Source organism: Elgaria multicarinata, chromosome 23 (genome assembly GCF_023053635.1).
Source record: "Elgaria multicarinata webbii isolate HBS135686 ecotype San Diego chromosome 23, rElgMul1.1.pri, whole genome shotgun sequence".
In the NCBI taxonomy this organism is placed as follows: Eukaryota; Metazoa; Chordata; class Lepidosauria; order Squamata; family Anguidae; genus Elgaria; species Elgaria multicarinata.
In genome coordinates, this window is record NC_086193.1 from 1,746,913 (window position 1) to 1,771,878 (window position 24,966).

Sequence of the window (24,966 nt, forward strand, 5' to 3'; positions counted from 1 at the left end):
ATCAGCTCCTCAGCAAACAGGCGTAGGATCGGGTGCCTAGGGAGTGCAGGTTTACTCGGAAGCAAGTTCCGAGGCTTTCAAGGGAGCCTTCTCCCCCACCCTCCCTCAAACAGGCACATGGGATGTCAGCCCTCAGGGCTGGGGGTATGTTCGCATGCTTTCTCATATCAACACATCTGCTGTTGTGTTTATACAATGTGTTGGAAATGTTGGGTTTCTTTAAAAAAAAGGGAGAGGAGGAAAAACCTCTCTCATCCAAGTAAACAGAACATCTGTATAGTACAAATGGATACTAATTTGTTGGAAGGCACGGGTGCCCTGCCAGGAATGTGAGCAGTACTGGGTGACAGCCCACACTCAACCCTCCCCTTCTTGATTTCTCCATCTCTCCAGGCCGAAGGAACAGAAGGGTCAAGCATTTTGTAACAGCAATGTTTAGCTCTAAAGAGCATGCAAATCATTAGTCAGGGGGCGGACAGATGTGAGGAGTGTGGTATATGCCTCCAGTGGTACAACTATGGCTGGATCATGTGGCTAAAGTCTGCGGTGCCCAAGGCCTGGGTGTGTGTATGCAAATGACCACCCAGAGAAGAAAAGACAATGGTAGTGGTGGCGAACAGCTATTCTTGCATGCAAAATGCAAAAAGGGTGAAAAAGGCACGTGCTCTTTTTTTATATGGAGGTTAGCGAGCCTTTGGTTGTCACCATTTCGTTCTACCCGAACAACGCCCGGAGAAGCAGTTGCAACGCATGGAATGGCGGAGCAGCAGCAGCCGGGGAGAAGTGAAATCATAGCTGTGTGTTTCATAGGGATGGGCAAATGAGCTGTATTCAAGATTACCAGGATCCTCCAAACCGAACCGCACCATTTGTCTTGTGCCCGATTCCAGTGGGGGTTTGCAATCCCCGCTCAGTTTGTGTGAACGGGCAAATGGGCACAAATCAAGCAGCGATTGAACAGGAGATTTGCGCTAACCTCTCCAAATTTGTGTGAGTTTCTGAATTGCACGCATTTCCGAATCTGCACAATTTCCCCCCAAGGACAACAATGGGGCTGACCCAGCCCGCTGAAGGAATTTGCACGAATTGGGAAATTTGTGCAAATAGAACTGGGAATACAGAACAAGACGAGTGCGTGTTTGCCAATTTGCAATTTTGGGGGGGTGAAAGTGTGCTCAAGTTCCCACTCTGGCTCGGAGCATTGGACGGGGCACACGTGCCTATTCTGTGAGCAAAAACGAAGTTCTACATACCTAGTGCTTCACAACCAAAGTGATACACATGGCTTTCTAACCCCCCGCCACCAAGACTATGAAATCCAAGGCCTAGAATTAGCTAGCTATACCACTGTATGCAATCTTCTTTCAGTTTGGATTTCTTCCTTTGATCTCACTTTCCCCCCTCCGCCCCCCATGCTTGAAAAATCTCCTTCTCCTTCACAGTCCTCTGATCTTTGCGGTCAATGCAAATCCAGACGGCCGCAGCGCAAATTGGGGGAGGCACATGGTCTCAAGTTCCATAGAGTGTCAAGGTGCCTTGGGGATGGAAGAACATCTGTTCGAGGCTATGGAACCTGGATGGATTGGGAGCACTAGGTCAAGGGTGCCACCAAGGCAGGACTTTAGGGCTGGTGCCCGGGTGAGCATGTGGTTCCCCTCAGCCCTCCTGCATGGCTGGCTCACCACATTTTGAAGGGGGAGTAAGGGAATGAGTCACCGATGAGTCTTAAACAGGAGGTAGGCACATTTGGCCATTTGAGAAACATGGGCCCCACCACAGGAGTCGACCCAAAGGGATCAATTTTGTAGGAAAGCAGGCTGGTGCAGTGCAAGGTCTCCCTTGCCACCTCGGGTGAAAGCCAAGATATGCAACCTTCTCAACCTTCACCAACATCTTACCTTTGCCACTTCCACCGCTGAAGAGCTCTGGGGCCAGACGAAGTGGCCACAGGGCCGTTGTGATACTTTGCAGGAGTTCACCCGGGTCTTGTAGGAGTTCATGGAACTCACAGGAGCTCCCAGCCATGTGCGGCTGCTCTAGAGAGTCCTGCCGGCCGCTCTCTTACTGCAGCAAATGCCACAGCGCCAGAGCAGCTGGTGGGTCTCACCAGAGCACCTGCCAAAGGCTCCAGCACTGGCCCTGCTGCTGGGGTTGGGCAGCAGAGAGGTGTAATTCTGCTGCCTGTTTTTAGCCACCTCACCCTGCTTCATGGGTGGGCCGGCCCTGGAAGGAGATTTCAGAGAAACATCCGAAGAATGAGAGCAGTTTGATAGCGGAAGAGAATACCTCAGCAGCTAATGGGTTTGCAGTATTTAAGCCAAAGCTGGATGTCTGTCTGTCAAGGACACAGTAGATTCCAGCACCAGCAAGGGACTCTTCCAGCTCTGAAATGCTACGATCCCATCAATCTGTCACCCTTTAAGAAGCCACGAGAGTCTTTCGCTTGCAATGGCTTTTCCCCTCCTCGCCGAAATAACATTTCATTTCTTTTTCTTCCAAAGAAAGCTTTCCTTCTGTTGAGGCGCAGTTGTGTTGGATCGAGGCGAAGGATCGAGGCGAAGGATTGAGGCGAAGTATCCGCTTGGTCTCAATCCTCTTCACCTTGATCCGCAGCCCCCCGACCCGCTTCATCTCCGCCTTTGTCGGAGGCAAATCAGGCCACCTCCCTATTGCTTCTACACTCCGAAGCGAAGCGGAGCACAGACCTAATTTAGACCCCACTTTTTTTCCTCCAAGGAACCTAAGGTGACGCCCAAGGAACCATAATCCTCCTCCTCTCCATTTTATCCTCACAACAACAACCCTCTGAGGTAGGTTGGGCTGAGAGTCTGTGACTGTCCCAAAGTCACCCAGTGGGTTTCCATGGCCAAGTGGTGACTCCAACCCAGATGTCCCAACTCCCAGTCCAACACTCTAGCCGCTACGCCACACTGATTTTCTATGGTAATCATTTCTACTCCTCCAACGGCCAGATTTGACCCCTGGGCCTCGGTTTCCCATGACTGCCACAGCAGCAGGGAGAACATTTGAAGTGAACCAGAAACCTCTTTCTCTTCCGCTACCTTTGCACTGCACAGCTCTCTAGCCCAGACAACAGAGGTCTAGCCCCCACCCCCAAAAGTCTCCTCGTGTGCGTTATAGACATGTGAAGCACATCGGAGCAACCGATAAGTGTGGAAAACACCAAGAAAGACAGCAGGGCATGCTATGGTGAACCCTCCCCGAGGAATACAAAAGGTGCAAATGCAACACCAGCTGCAGCACCAAATGGGAGACAAAACCTTCTGTTGTGAGAGAAGAACCACCCACGGTCCTCCTTGAAATCTGAGAAATCTGGTCGGCTTGTTAATGGAGTCCCGTGCCTCCCTCTAACAGCCTTTGCTACTCTTTCTTTCCTTGTGTTTAAACAGAGTGACCTTTGAATGCACCGGCTGGAATTCTTTCCCTCGACATAGGAGGCTTTGGAAGAGAAGACGGCCCTCTGCACATGTGCCGAGTGTAGGAGTTGCAATTTTTGTGTGCGTCTCTGCTTGGAAGCTGACGGGCAAGACAAGGGCTTCTAAGCATGGCTAGAGCTCTTTTCTTACCCCCTTCCTCCTGGTGAAACCCACAAACAGGACATGAGTCCTCCCACTCATATTCCCCAGTATACTACCTCTGATCCAGGCATTTTAGTTCTGCAGTTTTTTTTTTTATATTGTCTTACATCTGTTATTGTACTTTAGATCTTTGCAGGGTGGCTGGTTCTTACTGTGTTTCTCTGCTGTTGTTTTAAGCGTTTCAAAGTATGATGTTGCGTTTTGCTGGGTCGTTGCATTTTATGGTTTTAACTGTTGTGAACTGCCCAGGGAGCTTGGGCTATTGGGCAGAATAGAAATAACTAACTACTGGAGGTAATATATAGCCATGCTGATTAGATGCAGTTGATAGCATTCTGCTTCTGATGGCTATGTGCTCCCTTCAGGATCAGGGGTGCTAAGCTTATATATACCAGAAGCTGGGGGACATGGGCATAGAATCATAGAATAGCAGAGTTGGAACGGGCCTACAAGGCCATCGAGTCCAACCCCCTGCTCAATGCAGGAATCCACCCTAAAGCATCCCCGACAGAGGGTTGTCCAGCTGCCTCTTGAACGACTCTAGTGTGGGAGAGCCCACCACCTCCCTAGGTAACTGATTCCATTGTCGTGCTGCTCTAACAGTCAGGAAGTTTTTCCTGATGTCCAGCCGGAATCTGGCTTCCTTTAACTTGAGCCCGTTATTCCGTGTCCTGCACTCTGGGAGGATCGAGAAGAGATCCTGGCCCTCCTCTGTGTGACAACCTTTCAAGTCTTTGAAGTGCTGTTGCACCATGTCCTGCCTTGTTGGTCCCTGGCTGACAGCTGGTTGGACTGGATGGACCCTTGGCCTGATCCAGCATCAGGGCTCTTCTGATGTCCTTATGCCACCTTGATGTTTTTTTTTCAGAGCAACGGCTCCTGGAAAGAACTGGAGGGTGTGTGTCATCCTGTGAGTGAGAGTGTTTACTGAGAAGTAAGTCTCACAGTATCCAGTGAGACGTACTCCCAGGTAAGTGTGTTCCGGATTACGTCCTTGAGAAAGCTGCAGCTGCTGAAACAGGGTGTGTGTGGTTGCTTTCAATGCCTCCCTTATTAACCGTTGCTCATCAACGTAAGTGGCAAATGATTTGTTTTTGTTTACGTGGCGGGGGAGTCCCTTGGTGGCCACGGGATGCTGTCGATCTATCCTGGAACAGGAAATACCGAAATATACGTTGCCTCAGCCTGGGTGGTCCACAGACCACATCAAAGGGCTCAGAGGGCGTTTCCATACAGTTCTTCTCCTCTTGGCCAACCGTTGCGGCCACCCCAACAACTCCCTTGCCACTGCTTAGCTGGGGGTTTTCTGCGACTCCTCGCAGTATTATGGGCACTTCAAATACCAGCCCAGGCTTCGTACCAAGTCGGATCCAACTTCCGACCAAGTCTGACTCCTGCTTCCCAGCACCACTGGTTCAGAATCAAGGGGGTGATTTAAAAAGGAACGTTAAGCTCTGCCTAATACTGTCTGAGGCCACTGGTCTGCTAGTCCTCATGGTTCCAGATAATGGGCTGATTTCAAACAGAATGGAAGAAGCTGCCTTATACTTCAGGATGTTGTGGGAGTTTGAAAGGGGAGGGGAGTCCATTGGACGCCCCCTGTTGGCCTCCTGGGGTTGGACTCGATGGCCTTAGAGGCCCCTTCCAACTCTACCATTCTATGATTTCTGGACCTCCACCACTTATCTGCCATGTTCAACTCCCTGGTCAAGGTGGCAGGCAGTCCACAGGCGCCAGCCGCCGGACTCCTCAGCAAACAGCCCTTTTGCATGAAAATGGCAGCTCGTTGTTTGACATAAAAGATGATTTACCAAAATGGCGGCCGTTAAACTGCCATTTACGCGAAATGCTTGTCGTGAATCAAACGTTTTGGTTTGACAACATTTCCCCTCTCCCCTTCCTGTAAAGATGTCTTTGTACTTCTGCAACGTTTGGGGTCCCCCCGCTTCAAGCCTGCTGATACCTTTCACTTAGGGCAACATTCCCCAACCTGGTGGGCCTCAGATGGACTTCAACTCCCAGGACTCCTGACCATTAGGCTGAGGCTGATGGCAACTGATGTCCAAAACATCTGGACGGCACCAGCTTAGGGACACCTTAGGGCCAGGATCTCTTCTTGATCATCCCCGAGTGCAGAACACGGAATTACGGGCTCAAGTTACAGGAAGCCAGATTCCAGCTGGACATCAGGAAAAACGTCCTGACTGTTAGAGCAGTACGACAATGGAATCAGTTACCTAGGGAGGTTGTGGGCTCTCCCACACTAGAGGCCTTCAAGAGGCAGCTGGACAACCATCTGTCAGGGATGCTTTAGGGTGGATTCCTGCATTGAGCAGGGGGTTGGACTCCATGGCCTAGTAGGCCCCCTTCCAACTCTACTGTTCTATGATTCTACCTGTTCTAGGGGAAAACCGTTACGAGTAATCGCTAGTAGCTATCAGGGCCATCGCCCTGGGTTGACATAGTTGGGCATTTAACGAGGGCCCACACCTGAGGATGGGCCAATACTGGAAGCTATGTATGTATATGCTGTGAATTCCAGTTACGATGCTCTTCCTGAAGAATACCCCCAAATCCATGTCCAGCTTGATGTAAGAAAAGAAACGCTGTCCACTCACCCTCGCAAAGTGTCATGGCCTCTCCGCCTCACCCTGCTGGCGGGTTGCTTGTTTTCGTAGCTCGCAAACCGGTCGGCCTGAAAGTCCCCTCCGTCCTGCTGGCCGGAGGCAAAGTCCTGGTAGAAGGCGAGAGACGTACATCCCAGGAAGAACCGGGCCAGCCAAATAGCGCCCATAATGGCGGGGAGCAAGCCAAAAAGAGGGTCTTTCTATAGGCAGGTCTCTCCACAGCCCCACAGCACAGAATCCTTTTTCTGGGCTAGGAAGCAGAGATGGGAGGAAAAAAGAAACGGATTTAGGTTGGCCATGTCGAAAGCAATTTACAGTTAGTTATCTCAGCTATGAGAAGCTTATGAACTTCTCTTTTCACCCCACACGTTTGGAGTTCTGAAGTCAATAGTTTTGTTTAAATCGATTTAAAGGGAGTCCCTGACCTTTTGAGGTCAGTGGGCACATTTAGAATTTGGAGAGCGTGGCATTGGTGCTCTCACAAAATGGCTGCCACGGCGGTGGCAGGAGCCTCGCCTGTTCATAACATGGCTGTCATAATATCCAAATGCTCGGTTAGGGTTCGCTGTGCTGCACCACAGGGCCACCTGCCCTCTTACCAAGCTTAAAAATTTTGCTTAAAAATGGCAGCTTGGGATTTCTGGGAATCTAATGTTATGTAAATGTCGGTCGTGAAGGGACCGTTCACGCAACATTTCAGGCGTGAACGGTCTATTTATGCCTGTAATGTTGCATGAATGAGCCCTTTACAGCAGCTGGAAATCCCCAAGCCGCCATTTTTACACAAAATGGCGGATCGCTGATGGGACGGAAGCAGCTGGGCATTTGTGGTGAACCTGGTGAACAGGCAGTGAGTTGGCCAGCGGGGTCCAAGCGGCGGGGTGCCCACTGGACTCCATTCTCCTCTTGGACGCTCATGAGAGCCATTTGCTCATTCCTCAGAATCTGCCTTATACTGTGTGATGCCATTGGTAGGGTGACCATATTTGGGAAACCAAAAAAGAGGACACCTAGTGTGTGTGGGGGGAAGCAGCTTTCTGAGCCCTGCAGAAAGTACGTTATTCCCCCGCCACCTTAAAGAACCCGATTGGAGTGGAGGAGGGGAAAGGATTTCATTCTGCACCACCACCATCCACTCCAATTGGGGCCTTTTCTATAATGTCCACGAATGACCCACTTTCCCCTTTAAGACCTCAATTGGAGCTCGGGGTGGGGGAATGACGTGCCTCAAGAAAGCATGTCATTCCCTCCTGCTATGCTAATGGCAGCCTTAAAGGGGAAGGTGTGTCATTCCAGGACATTATTGAAAATTACAGAAAATCCCCCCTGACACCATGGAAAGAACAAAAGCCAGGACAAATCCGGGGAAACCCTGACAGTTGGTCACCCTAGCCATTGGTCCACTAGTCCTCATGGTTCCAAATAATGGACTGATTTACAACGGAATGGAGGAAGCTGCCTTATACTTAAGGATGTTGCGGGAGTTTGAAAGGGGAGGGGAGTCCATCGGACATTCCCTGTTGGCTTCACGGACTCCTGTTCCTGGCCCTCCGCCACTTATCTGCCAGGTAACTTGGCCACGATGCGAAGGACAAGTCAAGAGGCGGCACAAAATGACACTTCTGAATCCAAAAGACTACACACGTCTTTGCAAATCCAACAATAATCAGGAAGGCCACAGAGCCTGGGTGGTACCGGGAGAGTTGTTGCAGGTATCCTAGACAGTGCTGGCTTCAGGTTTCGGAAGGCCATTGGGTGGGACACCCTGCGTGGGTCCCCTCCCTCGTGTGTCTACCTACTCCCTGCCATTGCCACCACCTGCTCTTCTTCTTCCTCCTCCTCTTCCTCATTTGCAGCGCTTGCTTCCTTGACAGGCGGAGAGTCAGGGAACACATAGGCTGTGGTGTTTCCTGCTCCTCTTCCTCACCTAGTCTGGGCCGGACCGACAGGCAGGTGAACAAGCAGGTTGCAACAGGAGAGAGGAGAAGGAGCAACTCCAAGGGGGCCTTCTCGGTGAGGCCCTGCTAGGCTGTGGACCCCCCCCCCAGGGGAGATGCCTGTTCGTGTCAACCGTTGGCCGAACAGAACACACATGTCCTCTGCTTCCCCAAGTGGCCGGGACTAGAACTAACAGGCTTCATTCACAAGAGGTTGGATTGTGGTTGGATGCTAGGCAAAACCTCTTTGGGGAGGGGGGGGTCAAAGCAGTTTGACAGTGGGCCCAATGACCTACGGGCGGTCTGTATGTCCTTGCCCAGGGGTGGCACCGAATCCGTGCTGCGTTGGTTAAAAAGGAATGAAAAAGACCCTTCTCCTCCTGAGATCACAGCAGACGCAACTCCGGACGAATGATGCACAATGCATTGAACCTTTGCACTTGTGTTGTACCCCACCTCGATCCAGAGGGAGAGACAGGTAACAGGTAAAATTATTATTATTATTATTATTATTATTATTATTATTATTATTATTATTATTATTGTGTTTGCTTTCTCTCCCGGCTTTGGCATTTTGCCTGCTGTCCTTCCCGAAGCCGGGTTATGGCAGGTGGGAGGGGGAGGTGGTGTCATCCTGACTTGAGGCCACCCAATGAGTTTTCAACCCAGGCAAGATCTGAATCTAAGATGAAGCAAAGTCCTGCTTCTGTTAGTCTGGTATCCCAACGCACACTGGTGAATAAAGCCCTACCAAACACAGTGGAGATTGCATCCGAGCAGACACAAATCCCATTGGCCCGTTGATGACTGCAAATCCATTCGGCTTCTCGGACAACCCCGCCACGGATCCAAACCAGTCCGGATTTCTACGGATCCGCCCTATGGTTCACGCAGCAGACCAGCTTTTCCGAGTGGTGGATTCCACGGACTCGAGGATTGGTTTGCAATATTTTTTTGGGGGGGGGGCGGATTTGCACAAATGCGCATCTGCGAGCAGGAAAAACATTCTCAGCCGTGAACTCTGATTTTGCCGCTGAGAGGATGACGACAGAGCGCAAGACGCCTGAAAACCCACGAAACACAGACGGGAGGAATTTCATGAAATCTCTACACCCCTAAAATCCATCCTAGGCATACGGTCTGAAAAGGGGTGATTGGGATAACTTACATTTATTTCCTTGTCTAGACAAGGAAAAAAACTCCCGCAACTCCCCGTTATCCCACAGCTGGGAACTGTGGGTCCTCTTTCTGTCTGAACATGCAAAGCGTTTGCGTCCTGGTTCACTAAATTTCTAAATTGCGCCCTGCACCTATCCGGTGCCCGGGGTAACTTTTTGCAGGGGAAATCTAATTTTTGCATGCGGTGCTACCACAACAGCAAGTATTCCTTTCTCGCTATTCCCGCAGCTCTGTTATCACAAGCAAACGCATCTCAAAAGCCCTCTGTTTATCTGCTCGAGGAATGCGGGGCCTGTTTTCGTCTTCCCAATTTGGGCAACTGTGCTGAACGTTCACCCCCACTCCCACCCCACCTCTCCGCCTATTTATCGCGAACCGGATGCCGCTTCACCTCCCAGCAACACTGAGAATACCGGGCTACTTGACACGCACCACTTTGAGTTGTCATTAATGAGATCCAGAATTCGGAAGAGTGCCATTTAAAACACACACACACACATACGTATATTATATACCCAACCAACCGCTGAACAGATGTTCTGGTCAACACGCCCCTTGTGTTAGATTTGCAACAAAGAAACTGGGAAAAGGACAGTCTAAAAGAGGCCTCACAGAGATCCTAACTGGTACAGCATAGGGAGATGGGCAGTCCTGACTATTAGGGCCCAATCCACCAGTATGCACAAGGCCCGGTCGATTCACACTGGCTCAATCCGACAGCGTCGCAACGTTAATTGTTTGACTCATGACATCTGCATCCCGCTCTCCCTCCTGCAGCTTAAGGCATGTTTTCCACAAAAAAGGTTCCGGGTTCAATTGCTGGCATCTCCAGCTAGGACTGGGATTATAACGCTCTTCCTGAGACCCCGAAGCACCAAATGGTCTGAATCGGCGTACGGCATTCCTGTCGGAACCCGATTTTTCTTTGGAACCATGAGGACTAGAAACTTCCTTTGCTTTGAAGGAAAGGACCACTGCTTTGCCTGCCAAGGATACCAGGTTCAGCCTTCCGGGGTTCCCCATATGACCACACCCATTTCCTCTGGCCCAACCCCCTTTTCTCCACCTGCCAATCATTTGGGAGCGGCCCAGTTTTTGTGCAGTTTTCCCAATCTATTCTAAAAGGCCAAAATACTTCCTTGACGGCAGTAAATACTGTCAGGAAGACCTTTTAAAGTACAACATGCTGTTATTTTTTGGGGGGAGAGGGTGCCTTCAGCCCCACGCCACCCCGAGCACTTCACCAAAACTGGATTCATTCTCTCCCAATCTTTGGATTTGGCTCAGAGAGAGGAAGACAAAAAAAGAAAGAGAGAGAGAGACTCCAAGTTCATCTTTGCGACTGAGTTGGGATTTGAACCCAAGCCTTTCCAGTCTTAGCCTAACACGTGAGCCTCCGCCCCACAGCGGAAGGTGCCGCTGGCATTCTCTGTCTCAGGTGCCCTGTCGCTGTGGGACGTCCCTGCCGTAAATTCCCTGATCACTCCAATCCTGGCATGGTTTTAAAAAAAGTAAAGGCAAACAAACTTTAATTTCCCTTCGCAGTCCGGGACCCGGTTTCCTAGAAAGCCGTCCCCCCCACCACGTACGGCAACATCTTCACCTCGCGCTCTGCGGGGCCTTTTTCGGAGTGGCGCCAAGAAATCGGCCCAAATTCTCTCCATGGGGAAATCCAACAAATTGCTTTGGAAAATAAATAAATAAATAAATAGGGGAGCTTTTCAATGAGAAATTTATGTTCCCCGCTGACCTGTTTGCTTGTTTTAAACTGGATGGAAACTTTCTTTCTTGACTTGAAAAATGGCCATCGCTTACAAAGCCTCTGAGCATAAGCAGAATCCACCAGCTCGGTTCCAATCACCCTCTGTGCCACTGAATGTCCGGTTTCCCTTCATCCCAGAGCTGAGATGAGGAGGAAATGAATAACCGTATTAAGAACTCGTGCCAGAGTTTCCTTTCTTTCCCCCCCTCTTTCCTCCAAATCCCTTTTCCTTTCATGTCGCGTCTTTTGGATAGGAAGCCTGAAGCCTGAGACTATCTTATTATTAATCTTTGTAATCTGTTCCGAGATTTTGTTTGTCTGAAGACCGAGGGAAAAATACTGTCAATCAATCAATCAATCAATCATCAATCTGTCTTTACAGCAAGTCGCCACAAACTTGAACCACCAAAGGAGAAAAAGTCAGAGCTGGCGCATCACCGCAGCTGAGAGCGTGAGCCCGAAAGACCCGGGTTCAAATCTTCACCTTAGGCAAGCCTTGCCCACCTCTCTGCCATATAGGTGAACATTACGGCCTGCTCTTCAGGGTTGTTTTGTTATAAGTGTTCCAAAGAACTAGGAGGCAGAGTAATGTTCAGAGGAAATAGTAGAGCAGGCAAGTCCTGGATTCAAATTTCATTCAAGCTGTAGCATTAGGCTGCTGTGTTGGCCTACATCCCCTTCCCTTCCCTTCGCCCTCATCTGCAGTACAGGAATCTTCACACTGGCCTACCTTACAGGGTTGCTGTCAGTATTAAACGCGGCCTATTGATCCCCGTTTTCTATCACCGAAACCTCTGACCCAGCCACACTGGAGGCGGCGCACCCCTCAAATGTTCCTCCGTCACTTGGACGTTGCACAGCAAAGCGCGCGAGCAGACCCATGCCCCTGTGTACGGCGCTGCGCATGGGGCGGCGCATGCAAATTCTGCTGCCTTGCGATCCGGAACGATCCGTCCGCACATGCGAGGTGTCGCTCGGCCAAGTGCGCGCGCCTTACCACGCGACTTTCCCCCCCCATGCGCTGCTGCAAGCTCAGGACTCGGAGAGCATCCAAACGCACCCATGTGGGGAAGCCCAACCTGTGGTCGCAACAAAACCGCAAGAACCCTGATTTCGTTCCTGGGGTGTGTGCATGTGTGCGCGCACGCCCCCTCCATTTGGCACTCCCTTCTTAGATTGAAAAGCAGAGGAGACGAAACCCTCTTCCCGTCTCTGCCTCCACTCAAACCGTCTGTTTTCGCTCACAAAGAAAACGCGAAACACCCAGGCCTGCACAAAAATGCTCAAATCCACAAGGGGTGCAGTGGGATGTCCCCCATTTTTAAGTTTCTCCCCGCCGGGCGGGGGGTCTATGTGCTCCACATGCGCTGGTGAAGTCTAGAACAAAGTATGAGAAAGCTAAAAAGAGTGTTGGGGAGGGAAGGAAGGAAGGAAGTTTGAAGAACAAAGAAAAGGCATTCCTGTCTCCACCAGCATGGCAAAACAGTGTTCCCACCCATGCGTACAGGTTGATCGGTGGTGGAAATTGGGGCAGGGAGCGAAAACACACACACGGCGCAAAAAATATGTGGGGGGGAAACCACTCGTTGCACACTCGTGCTTTCGAGGTTTAGAAACGCAAAATGCCATCCGGCAGGGCGTTCTCCTGCGCAAGCCGCCCGCAAATGAATGAGAGGCGCGCATCATGCGCGCCTCTCATTCATTCGCGAGCGGCTTGCGCAGGAGAACGCCCTGCCTGCACCGGTTCCCTTTCGGAAAGCCCAAGGCGGCCTCTCTCCCGTCCGTAAAAAGAAGAAGAAAAGAAGGGGGGAATTCTTGCAAGTGACAAAAAAGTTACCCCCAAGAAAAGTTTTGGAGTGGGATGTGGGTCTTTTTTTTAAAAAAGTCATTGTCAGGCAGACGAACCTTCAAGAAATAAGCCATGAAAGGAGGCGGACGGGACATGGAGGTCGTTTTTTGGGGGGTGAGGAATCTCCCCCCCACACCAGCACCCAAAGTAAGAACAAGGTATTGTGAGTGTGATTTTAGGAGGCTGCGGAGAAGACAGGTTTAGCGCCGTCGCCTTTGTCTACGGAAGAGAAGTCATGCAAAGAAAAGCGAAGCGAAGGGATTCGGGGCGAGGAACGACACTTCTCCCCACCCCCCTTGAAATGTCAGGATCGAACAAAGAAAACTGGTTGGGTTTGTGGGAGGGGGGGGGGGGGAGAAGGCAACGGATTGAAAGTAAAAGCCACCCATCTGCGGCGCTCTTAAAAAAACACCCTTTTCTCCTGAAAAGGCTTTGCGGTGGGGGTCCTTTCGTTAAATACCTTTTCGGTTCTGGAGTCCAAAGATGAGTCCCGGCTTTCTTTTGTTTAGTTCACAGCCCGGCAGAATAAAATTCTCGACAGGAAAGGAGAAAAAGGGGGGGAGAGGGGGAGAGGAAAGTGAAAAAGGTACACCCTCATCCAATTTGGGCAGGGGGTGGTCCTTCGAACATGGGAAGGGGTGCTGGAGAGGAGAAGGGGGGGAATTCTGCCGCATTCTTCAGCCAAAAGTTTTGGCTTCCAGGGGGGCGGTGGGAGAGAGGAGAGAGAGGGGGGGGGGAGAAAGAGAGAGAGAGAGAGAGAGAGAGAGAAGAGAGAGAGAGAGAGAGAGAGAGAGAAAGTAAGAAAAAAGTGGAGATGAGTTTAGCAAGAGACTTTTTTTTCCCCCTGACGCCAGACACCGTGGTCACCTACTCCTTCCTTTCCCTGCTGGTCTCGTTGGGCCTAGAACAGACCCGGGACTTTTTTGGGACCCCCAATGCTACCACCACGACTATCCCCCCCCCCACGTCTCGGCTTGAGGCATAAAGCTGTGGGTGGCAGGCAGCAAAATTAAACCTTGAACATCCAAAAGGCCCCAAGACGGAAGCACGAGTCGCCAGAAAACCCAGAAAGACACAGAGGGACGTCTGCCTGTTGTCGCCACGGACCCGCGCGCCTCCATGGCGAATGTTTGGTGGACAGAGGTCGGTGTCAGGGGATGTGAGTCGCCAGGCTTCACAGAGCTCTTTTGCGGGCAGGAGAGTGGCGTTCTGTGAAACCCCAAAGCCTGCATACGCCGGCACCAATATACCCTTCGTGCTTGTTGACATTTGAAAAACCAGAGAGAGAGAGAGAGAGAGAGAGAGATGTCTGTTCGTTGTCGTCATAAATGCGCATGTCTACATTATGAAAGTTTGGTGGCCAGCAGTTGAGGGGGCGACCCCAAACCTCAAGAACAAGACTGGAGGGAGGTTATAACCACTGGCCATTTCCCCTTGGGGAGTAAAACAGTGGTGGGTGTCAGGCGATGCAAGTCGTCAGGTTTCACAGAGCTCTTGCTCGGGCAGGACAGCGGCGTTCTGTGAAACCTGAAAGCCTGCATACACTGGCCCCAACATACTTTTTGTGCTTTTTGAGAAGGAAATGGAGGAGGGCAGCGGGATTGAGCTCCCTGATCTTGACTTTCGCGCCTTCGTTCACCTAAGCCCATCTTGCCGTCTCCCCCCTGACTGCCAACGTCCCTCCGGGATTTCAAATGGGCTGTGTGTAATTGAAACGTCCACGCACAAAGTGCGGAGAGACCTGCGGCTTCCCCAAAGTGATGACGGCAGTGTTTTTCAACGTGCTGTCCTCCAGGTGCTTTATAGAATCATAGAATCATAGAACAGGAGAGTTGGAAGGGACCTGCAAGGCCATGGAGTCCAACCCCCTGCTCAATGCAGGAATCCATTATCCTGAGCTACGGCCCTTGCCCCAAAAGAATAAAACAAGATCCTAGTCCTCATTGTTATGAAGAAGCGCTGATTTAAATAGGGACATACAGAGCCCTTCGTTGGCCCTTCTCGCCCAGGATTATTTCCGCTGACTGCCTTCCAGGTTCAGGCAGGTGTTTTCCTCTAGGGCTGTGAACGGACCCCCCGAACCGCTTTGTGGCTCGATCTGGAACTTTCGGATCGAGCCGATCCGCTTCGGGTCAATCTGACCCTCCTCCGCTCCGCTTCACAGAGCGAGATCTGGAGGGGCGGATTGAGATTTTGCCCCCCCCGGTGGACGGAAGAGGCAGGTAAGTCGGGAGGGAGGGCAAAATGGGGGCTGAATAAGCCCCCCTCCCCTCCACCTACCTGCCTCCGTCGTGGTCTGGCGCAGGCTTCAACTGAGGCCCAGGCCTCAAAGCGGAAACAGGCTCCGCTTTGAGGCCTGGGCCTCAGTTGAAGCCTGCACCAGACCGTGACGGACACAGGTAAGTCCCCCTCCCCCCTGCCCCCTTACCTGTCTCCACTGCTGTCACTGTCAGACTGCGGTGGCGGCGACAGGTAAGTACCCCCTCCCCCCGTTACCTGTGTTCAGAGCTCCAGACTGAGGCGAACCGCTTTGCCTCAATCTGCAGCTCCCCCAATCCAACTTGGATCCGCCTTTGGCAGAGGCAGATGAGGTCGCTCTGCTCCATTTTCCTATTTTCCTCAGCCCTGCATGGGAACGCTGGGGATTGAACCCAGATCCATCTGCAGACAAAGTCCGCAGGTCTTCGGCTCAGCTACGGCTTTTCCGCAGCCTTGACGGTGTGCTGGAAACATCCACAGATTTACTACCCCTAAAATGGTGATTCCAACCTGCATCTTCTGCCACGGACCATCTTTTCCTGAGTCACATGGATTCTGCAGACTTGCGGAACAGTTTCTAACTTGAGGGGGGAGGAATTACACAATTTTGCTTGTGTGAAAATGTGCACTTGTGCTGATGCAGCCTTACGCTGCTGCACAGCTGCGCAGGTGCGCATTTGCCGAGGGGAAAAAAATTTGTTCGAAAAATCTGATGCTGTCAACAATCCTGTGAAGAAACAAGAGGTGCCTGACAATGCATGAGACACAAATAGAACGGGTTTCACAAAATCCGTACACCCGAGGCGCTGGGCAACCCCTGCCCTTCAAATGGGACAACTGTGGGCTTGATAGAATAATGAGTTGGGTAGCTACAAAGGGCCAGGAGAGGGATTCATTCCAAGGAGAGGGATTTTGTCACATACAGGAGGTCTGTCTCCTTCTCCCTTTGCTAGACACGTTTGGGTAGATGGAATGCAGCCTGAGGCCTACTATTCCGCCAGGTTCTCCCCTCCCCAAACCCTCTGTTTCCAGAGAGAATTGGGTGAGTGAGTCGTGTTTCCCTCAGTGGAATCATCGAAAGGAGCGCGAGGATTGCGGGAGCTGGAATCATCGCTTCGCATGATTCACTTCGGGATTCGGGTGAAGCACAGCCAGATTCAGATGCTGGCATCTCTAGGTAGGGCTGAGAACAGTCCCTGCCTGATGGACTAGGAGTCTCATCCACTGGAAGGCAGCTTTCTAGGTTCCTATTGATGTTTTAGAACCATGAGGACTAGAAGCTTAACTTTATGTCTTGGGGAAGGCCCATAACTGCCTGCCCATCTTTCAGGCCTGCATGAGAAATTTATTCTGCCTTAGTTTGATCTGGATTGACCCAGGTCGTACCTTCTTCCAGAATGAACACAGATTCGGACACAAATCCAAGTCCAAGTCCAAACGTTTCAAACTCGCCACGCCATTCGCGGAACCCCTTCCCCAACTTGTGTTCGACAGCCCGCCTGCTTCTGAAAAGCGCGCATCAAAAAACGTGCGCTTTTGAAACACGCATACAAACGCACTTTCCTCAATGGGAAAACAAGGTGCCGAATTGAAACTGCCGGGTACATTGGGAAAAACGTGCATGGATGTTCCTGTGAAAGGGGAAAAAAAAATACTGCACAACACTCGCAAACTAATGTGGTCTCGAGTCCGAAGGCACTTTGAGGTGCGATTCGCGTTTTGTTGATTCGTACAGTCTTCGAGTGCGATTCCGAAGCGCTGTAAAGGGCTCACACCTCTACAGGGTATTCTGTCTTTTGAAGGCCCTTTTTTTTTTAAGGGACAGGCATACCTCCAGAGTAAGTTTTGGGCTGGGGGTGGGTCTCCCTTGCGGCTGGCATTCCCATGACGCGGTACAGCCCTCCCGTGGCCTTTCCTGCAGGCTCGTCTCTCTGGCAGGCCTGGGCCATGCTGCATTCATTCCTTTTGTCTTCTAGGAATCTGACTCCGAGTGAGGAATGAAAACCACAGCGAAACTACTTCAGTCTGGGCTCTGGCCGGGGACAGAATGAAAGGGGCGGAGAAGGAATGATGGATAGTCCAGAGAACAGGGGCCAAAATATTAATTCCAATCTTCTCTTTCAAACTCAAAGAAAACGTTTCCCCGACCCCTTTCTCTTTCTCTCCCCTCCCCCTTCCCCTTTCTTTTGTCCACACTCAGCTTGGCAGCAGTTGCAAATCCATGTCCAGATCAAAGCCAAACAGGGGAACGATCCCGCCCGGGCCGCTTGGCTAAGATCTAATTCATAAAAAGCTGCTCTTGGGTGTGTGTGTGTGTGTGTGTGTGCAGATAAAATTGCCGGGGGTGGGGTGAGAAGGCGGGAAAGAGAAAGGGCGTCTGCTTTGACGAAGTCACACTAAATATGCCTTCCCGTTCTGCCTCTCTTTCTTTCCATTTTTTTTTAAAGTTCAGCTTCTTTGTGTTTACTATGGATGAATTGCAAAGCATTTGTCTGTTTTTCACTCTTGCTCTCCAGAACTGAATCCGCCCCCTGGGGGGTGTGTGAAAGTGGTTCAACGCCCCTGCTTCACAGAAGAGCGTGCAAAACCAATGATCCCTGGATTTGAGTTTCAGGGAATAGGCAGGATTTGAACCCACAGCTCTCCTTTGCATATCCCTGTTCTTACAGCATGAGCTGCTCCACAGTAGTTCTCCAGTGGAATTGGACTCATATAGAATCACAGAATCATAGAATAGCAGAACTGGAAGGGGCCTATAAGGCCATCCAGTCCAACCCCCTGCTCAGTGCAGGAATCCACCCTAAAGCATCCCTGACAGATGGTTGCCCAGCTGCCTCTTGAAGGCCTCTAGTGTGGGAGAGCCCACAACCTCCCTAGGTATCTGGTTCCATTGTCGTACTGCTCTAACAGTCAGGAAGTTTTTCCTGATGTCCACCTGGAATCTGGCTTCCTGTAACTTGAGCCCGTTATTCCGTGTCCTGCACTCTGGGAGGATCGAGAAGAGATCCTGGCCCTCCTCTGTGGGACAACCTTGCAAGTAGTTGAAGAGTGCTCTCATGTCTTCACTATCATGATTGAAGCCACTTGGGCAGGGCTGGGGCCAACACTGGACAACCTTGGGCAGTCACCAGGGCCCTTCTGGGACCCACGCTGACACCTCTCTTGCATTCTGAGCTGCACCAGTCAACAGAATCTAGCCATGGTGCCCATGACAAAGGCCAGCCCTACCAGTAGGCTGAGTGAGGCAGGAGTGATTTGTGCAAATTGCGGGTGTGATTTGTGCAAATTGCAGGTGCGATTTGTGCAAATTGCGATTTACGCATGTGCTGTAAGTAAAAGACATGAAAAAAAAGAATCCAGATTTTGGTAAGCGACCTGCCACTTGGCTTGCAAATGCGCTGCAGAAATCCAGTGGGTCCAAAAACTACCTGGATTTCTCAGTGAAAGACATCCCTACAAATTATTAGGAATGCCAACAGGCACACAACGTGTGTTTTGGCTAAACATCTCTACAATGCATACGTACCACCCCCACATTGCATGTTTGCCAGCCATTGTTCATTCCCTGCCAAGCCCAAACAAAAGAATTTACTAAACACTACTAGCTTGCACAGTGTTTTGCTTCAACCATAGGCGTGCACAAGGGGTGTGCCGGGTGTGCCCAGGCACACCCTAATGTCTCAAGTAATAAGCATCTCCTTGATCGTCCCCTCACCTGTAATGGTCCTCCACAGTCAGGCAAGCCGAACGCCGAGTAGGGCATCGGTGTCTACAGTGTTTCATAAATAAATGAATAAAAATGTCCTTTATGATTGAATATTCCATAAATACTCACCTTTAAAAAATACAATTCTCTGGACACACACCTTAATGAAACGTGCTGCACATGCCTACACCCCTGACCATTGATTTCTTTCGCAATCCATGAAATCTGCATTCATTTATTGAAGGATTAATTGATTCTCCTTCACTTCATTGCCTAGTCAAATAATTCCGCATCGCTTTCTTGAATGATCATCGCTTAATTAGGCATCGCCCTCGTTAATCATGAGTGTATGAATTAGGCACTGATTCATCCGATAGCTGAGAAACCACGGGGGCGATTTGACTACGCACCCGTTTATTTCGTCATCCGTTGATTTAATCATTCATTAACGGGGCAACTGTTTACTTAATTGTTCAGGATTCACACATTGATTGGTTTAATTTCTGCCAGGAGCTTCTGGGGAAATCCAGAGGTATGTCTTGTGTCCCAAGTGCAGCACTGAAGCTGAGCACCCACGCTTTTAGGCCAGGCCAGGCGACTTAAGAAGAAAACGTAATGAAGTCCAGATCATTTCTGGTCAGCCGAAGGCAAACCGACATTGGGAATTCTTCTCGGAGGAGCATGATCCGAGGCACCCAGCCAAAGATGAATGTTCTTAACCAGCTGAAGAATGCAGGATGTTCAATAACTTTCCTTCCCTTCTTTTCCCCCTCCCAGAAAAGCTGAGAATGGAAGACAAAATCAAGTGCTTAATCTATGGGACTCCAGCATCCTTACATTTTTCAACACCCCCTACCTAAAAAATTGCTATTTTTAGAAAGTCATGAATTGGTGGGGGATGGATTCATGCAAGGTTTCACTCACCTTCCCATTTTCCCTCCCTATAATTCAAGTACTGCTGGAATCTGGATTCCCTCGGAGGTTTTATCTGTTTAACTGTAATTGTCAGGGCTGGACACTGCCTCAGGTCAGAATCCGGATCCCGAACCGAAGCAGGCCGATTCGGCCCACCTCAATCCGAATCTGGATTGAGCCTGGATTGAACCGAAGTGGTCTGGAGCAGATCTAGGACGACGGTGAACGGGAGTGATTAAGGAGCAGGGGGAGTGAGAGGGTAGCAGAGGGATGCAGGAATCCACCCTAAAGCATCCCGGACAGAGGTCTGTCCAGCTGCCTCTTGAAGGCCTCTAGGGTGGGAGACTCCACCCCCTCCCTAGGTCATGGGTTCCATTGTCGTACTGCTCTAACAGTCAGGAAGTTTTTTCCTGATGTCCAGCCGGAACTTGAGCCCATAATTCTGTGTCCAGCACTCTGGAAGGATCAAAAAGAGATCCTGGCCCTCCTCTGCGTGGAAACCTTTACTTGAAGACAGCTCTCATGTCTCCCCTCAGCCTTCTCTGCTCCAGGCTAAACATGCCCAGTCCTTTCAGTCTCTCCTCATAGGGCTTTGTTTCCAGACCCCTGATCATCCTAGTTGCCCTCCTCTGAACCTCCTCCAGCTTGTCTGCATCCTTCTTGAAATGTGGTGCCCAGATCCTATATTTATTATATTTAATATAATCATCCCTGTTGCAACAGAGCTGGAAAGAGCTGAGAGATGCACTACACACACACACACACACAAAGGGAACAGCAGAAGGAACCCAAATAAGGATTCAACCTCTTGGCTGGAGGCCAGACGCGTTGGACGGAAAGCGCATTTCTGCCGGCACCTGGCAAAAAAAAACCCCTCCTTGCCTTTCGACAGGAGAAGAGAAAGACCCCTAAAGCGACAGGCTGCACTACAGGCAGACGGAGAGAGCTGGCCATCCTGTGTCTCTGGGCGGTGAGCTCATTGCTAGATTAATGTGCAGCAGCCTGGATTGACAGCGGGAGAGGAAATGGAGGAGGAGATTTTGCAAGGGAGATGTGAACCGTACGATTCTCTGTCGGGACGGCCGAAGCAGGTGTGTCGTTAATTACGTGGAGGAAATTGACATACAGGTTGTTGCAGAGCAGACTCTTCCCTGGCCTGGTGTCCTTTGGGTGTTAGGGATGACAACTCCCAGTATCCCTGGCCATGGGTTGTGCTCCACTGGGGCTGATGGGAGCTGAGGTCTCCCAAAACCCATTTGTCAGGCACCAGGTTGGGGAAGGCAAAAGGAGACTTAGACTTAAGAGCAAGGAAACAGTTGGACCTGAGTTGGTTGTGGCTAAGTTGTTGATTTTGATGGATCTGCTCGTAGGAAGACTGGATCGGACCCTCAGTCAGCTGCTTTGGTAAGATTTCAGACACGGAACATCTCCAGCCCCAACTGGAGGTGAATGGGATGGAATCTGGGACCTTCATCACAGCATAGAGGGGCTCGAATATCCCTGCCTTTAAAAAGAAAGTAAGATTCCATTCCTCATTTAATTTAAACAGGAACATTGGAAGTGGCCTCCTACCAAGCCAGACGGTTGGGCCATCTAGTTCAGGCAAGAAGCTCTCAGGGGCCACGATCCAGGATGTGGGTCCAAATCATAGAATGGTAGAGTTGGAAGGGGCCTCTAAGGCCATGTAGTCCAACCCCCTGCTCAATGCAGGAATCCACCCTAAAGCATCCCTGACAGATGGTTGTCCAGCTGCCTCTTGAAGGCCCCTCGTGTGCGAGAGCCCATCACCTTCCTAGGTCATGGGTTCCATTGTCATACTGCTCTAAAAGTCAGGAAGTTTTTCCTGATGTCCAGCCGAAATCTGGCTTCCTTTAACCTGAGCCCATTATTCCGTGTCCTGGACTCTGGGAGGATCGAGAAGAGATCCTGGCCCTCCTCTGCGTGACAACCTTTTAAGTATTTGAAGAGTGCTCTCATGTCTCCCCTCAATCTTCTCTTCTCCAGGCTAAACATGCCCAGTTCTTTCAGCGTCTCTTCATAGGGCTTTGTTTCCAGACCCCTGATCATCCTCACTGCCCTCCTCTGAACATGCTCCAGCTTGTCTGCATCCTTCTTGAATTGTGGAGCCCAGAACTGGACGCAATACTCTAGATGAGGCCTAACCAGGGCCGAATAGAGAGGAACCAGGACCTCACGCAATTAGGAAGCTATCCTTCTATTAATGCAGCCCGAAATAGCATTTGCCTTTCTTGCAGCCGCATCGCACTGTTGGCTCACATTCAGCTTGTGATCTACAACAATTCCAAGATCCTTCTCGTTTGTAGTATTGCTGAGCCAAGTATCCCCCATCTTGTAACTGTGCACGTGGTTTCTTTTTCCTAGTTGTAGAACTTGGCATTTTTCCTGATTCAATTTCATTCTGTTGTTTTGCAGCCCAGTGCTCCAGCCTATCAATATAAAATACAGGCATATTTGATCTTAACGCTGTTCCTGCCCGTAACTGGTCTCTTAGAATTAGGGGAATAAAACTACCCCAAAGTTGGGGTTACCTTCCAACGAACAGTGCTTGGGGGAAGGGGCGTGGCTGGGGAAGGGGCGTGGCTGGGGAAGAGGGCAGGGCCCTGTGGGAAAGGTTCCGCTGCTCCCAGCCTACCTGAATGGCAGTCACTGACCATTCAGGGTTTCGTGTCGTGGGTCTTTCCCAACCTGCAGAAACTGGGGGAAACAGAGCTGCCCCCCCCCCGATCCAAATTCCTGCCGGGAATTGAAAGAGGGATGATTGCAGAGGAAGCGGCTGTACTAGAATCTCCTCAAACATTTCCCAGAAGAACCCAAGTTGGAACTGTTCTCTGCCTCCCTGTGACCTCCCCAATGCCAGCGTTGAGCTAAGAATTTGCCGCTGTTGTTCCCCCCCCCCACCCCAAACGTGACCTCCGCTCTGAACCCGGGGCTGGGAAAGTGTGAGAAGGTCAGGCGAGGAAGCGAGCAAAGGCGCCTGAATTCCCAGTTCCCCACCCAAACTGGGAGGCCTGATTTCCTTTTCCCACCAGTTGCTTTCTCTTGGGAGTCCTGCCTCTCTTCCCCTCGTCCAAACGGAAAACCCCAAAGAAGCCCTGTTGGGGAAGAGCAGAAGTTCACCCAGTCCCGTTACCCACTTCCCAAAGCGATGCTAACTGGACGCCTACGAAGGCAGGGCAGAAAGTCAAAGAGTTTCCCCCTGTTCTTCATCCCCCCATAATCAGTGTCCTGAGTTCGAATGCCTCCAAACATGAAGGTGCTGTTGAACAATTCTGTCTAAAAGCTGAGAGCAGTATCCTCCCCATGAATTTTCCAAAGCAATAAAAGCAGGTCAAACTCTAAGAACAAGAAGACAAGATACTTGCGTTTTTGAGGCCAAACTGCACGCGCTCGTGTTTACTTTGTTTTTTTTTTCCTTCTCCCTCCTCATCCATTTTTCCTTGTGTACTGTGCCTTTTTTAGATTGTAACCTGCAGGTAGGGACTTTTGTTTCCTACTTTTGGCTGAGGTGTGGAATAAGAAATCTTTTAAATTAATCAACAATTCCGGTGGTAGTGTTTTTTGGTTCTGTTTGTTTTTAAATCCATATGGAAATTCTTGTGTGCATTTTTGCTTTATAACACATGCATTCACATTCTTTAACCCTATGTGTTTGGGGATGCACGCAGCTGTTGGCTCAAGCACGTCTGTGCTCATTTGTCTTTGCGCATTTCTCGTGCTGTTGAATACGTTTGTTTTGCAAAATCTACGGACTGCCGACTGCAAATCGCATTGGGGTCTGGGATGGGTAAATGGAGGGGGGGGCGGTTTACATCCATAAAAAAATATTTAAAAATGTTGACAGAGCAAATTTCTCATGCATCCCTAAGAAGAAGACACATATGTTTTGCAGGAATCGATTCTTGGTTCAAACACCATCTGGTCTCACTTGCCTGCCTGGGTGACCTCAGTGTTTTCTTCCACTCCTCTGGCTGAGCTGGAATTTTGCGGGGTTGAATTTTCACAGCAAATGGTGACATTTGGCGTGGATTGTGGCAGTCCCTCTGAAAGAGCTTGCATTGCGTGTGTGCGTGTGTGTGTGTATTCTATGGCTGTCGCTCCTGACAATTGCTTCCTTTAAAGGGACTATTTTGGGCCAATTTCAAAGATTCCAGGCTGAAATCTGCATAAAGTTGGAGCAGGCAGATTCATATCCATATATGCAAATGCCGAAAACACCGACCAGGATTTCTTTGCATTTCACAGCAGGCAAACGCGTCCGGTTCATTTCGCATCTGAATCGTCCGGAAGAAAACCAAGCCTTCCATTGGTTGGTGACCTGTCCCTCCTTGTCCCAACTGGAAAACTATAATTTTTCCCCCCTTCTAAGCAAAATTGTCTTGCAGGGAGAGATTGAAGTGTGTTGAAAATACAGGCAGGGGAGAGTTAACTGTCCCCATATACTCTATGATTCTAGCTCAGAATATTTGTCCTTCCAGAGTCTAGCTGTTAGCCATTCCCCAGCTCTGAAGTGGAGGGTTTTGGTGCGTAACCCATGACCCATGGCCCAAGTCCCCCCCCCATCGGCAAGCCCACTGATCAGCTGATCAGAAGGCTCTGGGGAGGAAGCATTTGTTTCATGTTCATTTCATTTCTATGCGGCCCAACCGCTGAAGCTCTCTGGCTGATTCAGCTTAAAAGCCTTAAAAATACTGTATTCTGCAACAGCTACAAACAGATCAATAGAGCACACACACACACACACACGCACACACACACTATCGCACGACCTGATCATAGTCACAGGCTAGCAAACGCCTGAGCAGAGAAGAAAGACTTCAGATAACCATGTTGGCACCAGGCGGGCCTCATTGGGGAGATCGTTCCGCAATTGGGGGGCCACCACTGAGAAGGCCCGCTCTCTTGTTGCCACCTTCCCAGTTTCCCTCAGAGGAGGCACCCGGAGGACAATAGGGAGAGGCAGCCCTGAACAATGTCCTCCATATTTAAAATGTGAAACTCCCTCCCCCAGCCCCGACATTGACAAAGGGGCAGGAAGGTTTAAACCCTGAACACTGAGATGAGGGGCAGGAAAGACTCTGCCAGCCAGCCAGCCAGCCAGCCAGCGTGTGTGTG

General features: G+C 50.4%; 1 protein-coding gene across 1 annotated transcript in view; it reads right to left on the bottom strand.

The window, feature by feature from the left end:
- Window positions 1-6,427, bottom strand: part of FBN3 (fibrillin 3) — a 118,373-nt gene extending 111,946 nt beyond the window's left edge. The window contains exon 1 of the mRNA XM_063146885.1: window positions 6,218-6,427. Within this exon, the coding sequence (XP_063002955.1) occupies window positions 6,218-6,393 (176 nt within the window). The 5' untranslated portion in view covers window positions 6,394-6,427. The remainder of the gene's footprint in view (window positions 1-6,217) is intronic.
- Between the last annotated feature and the right edge of the window lie 18,539 nt (window positions 6,428-24,966).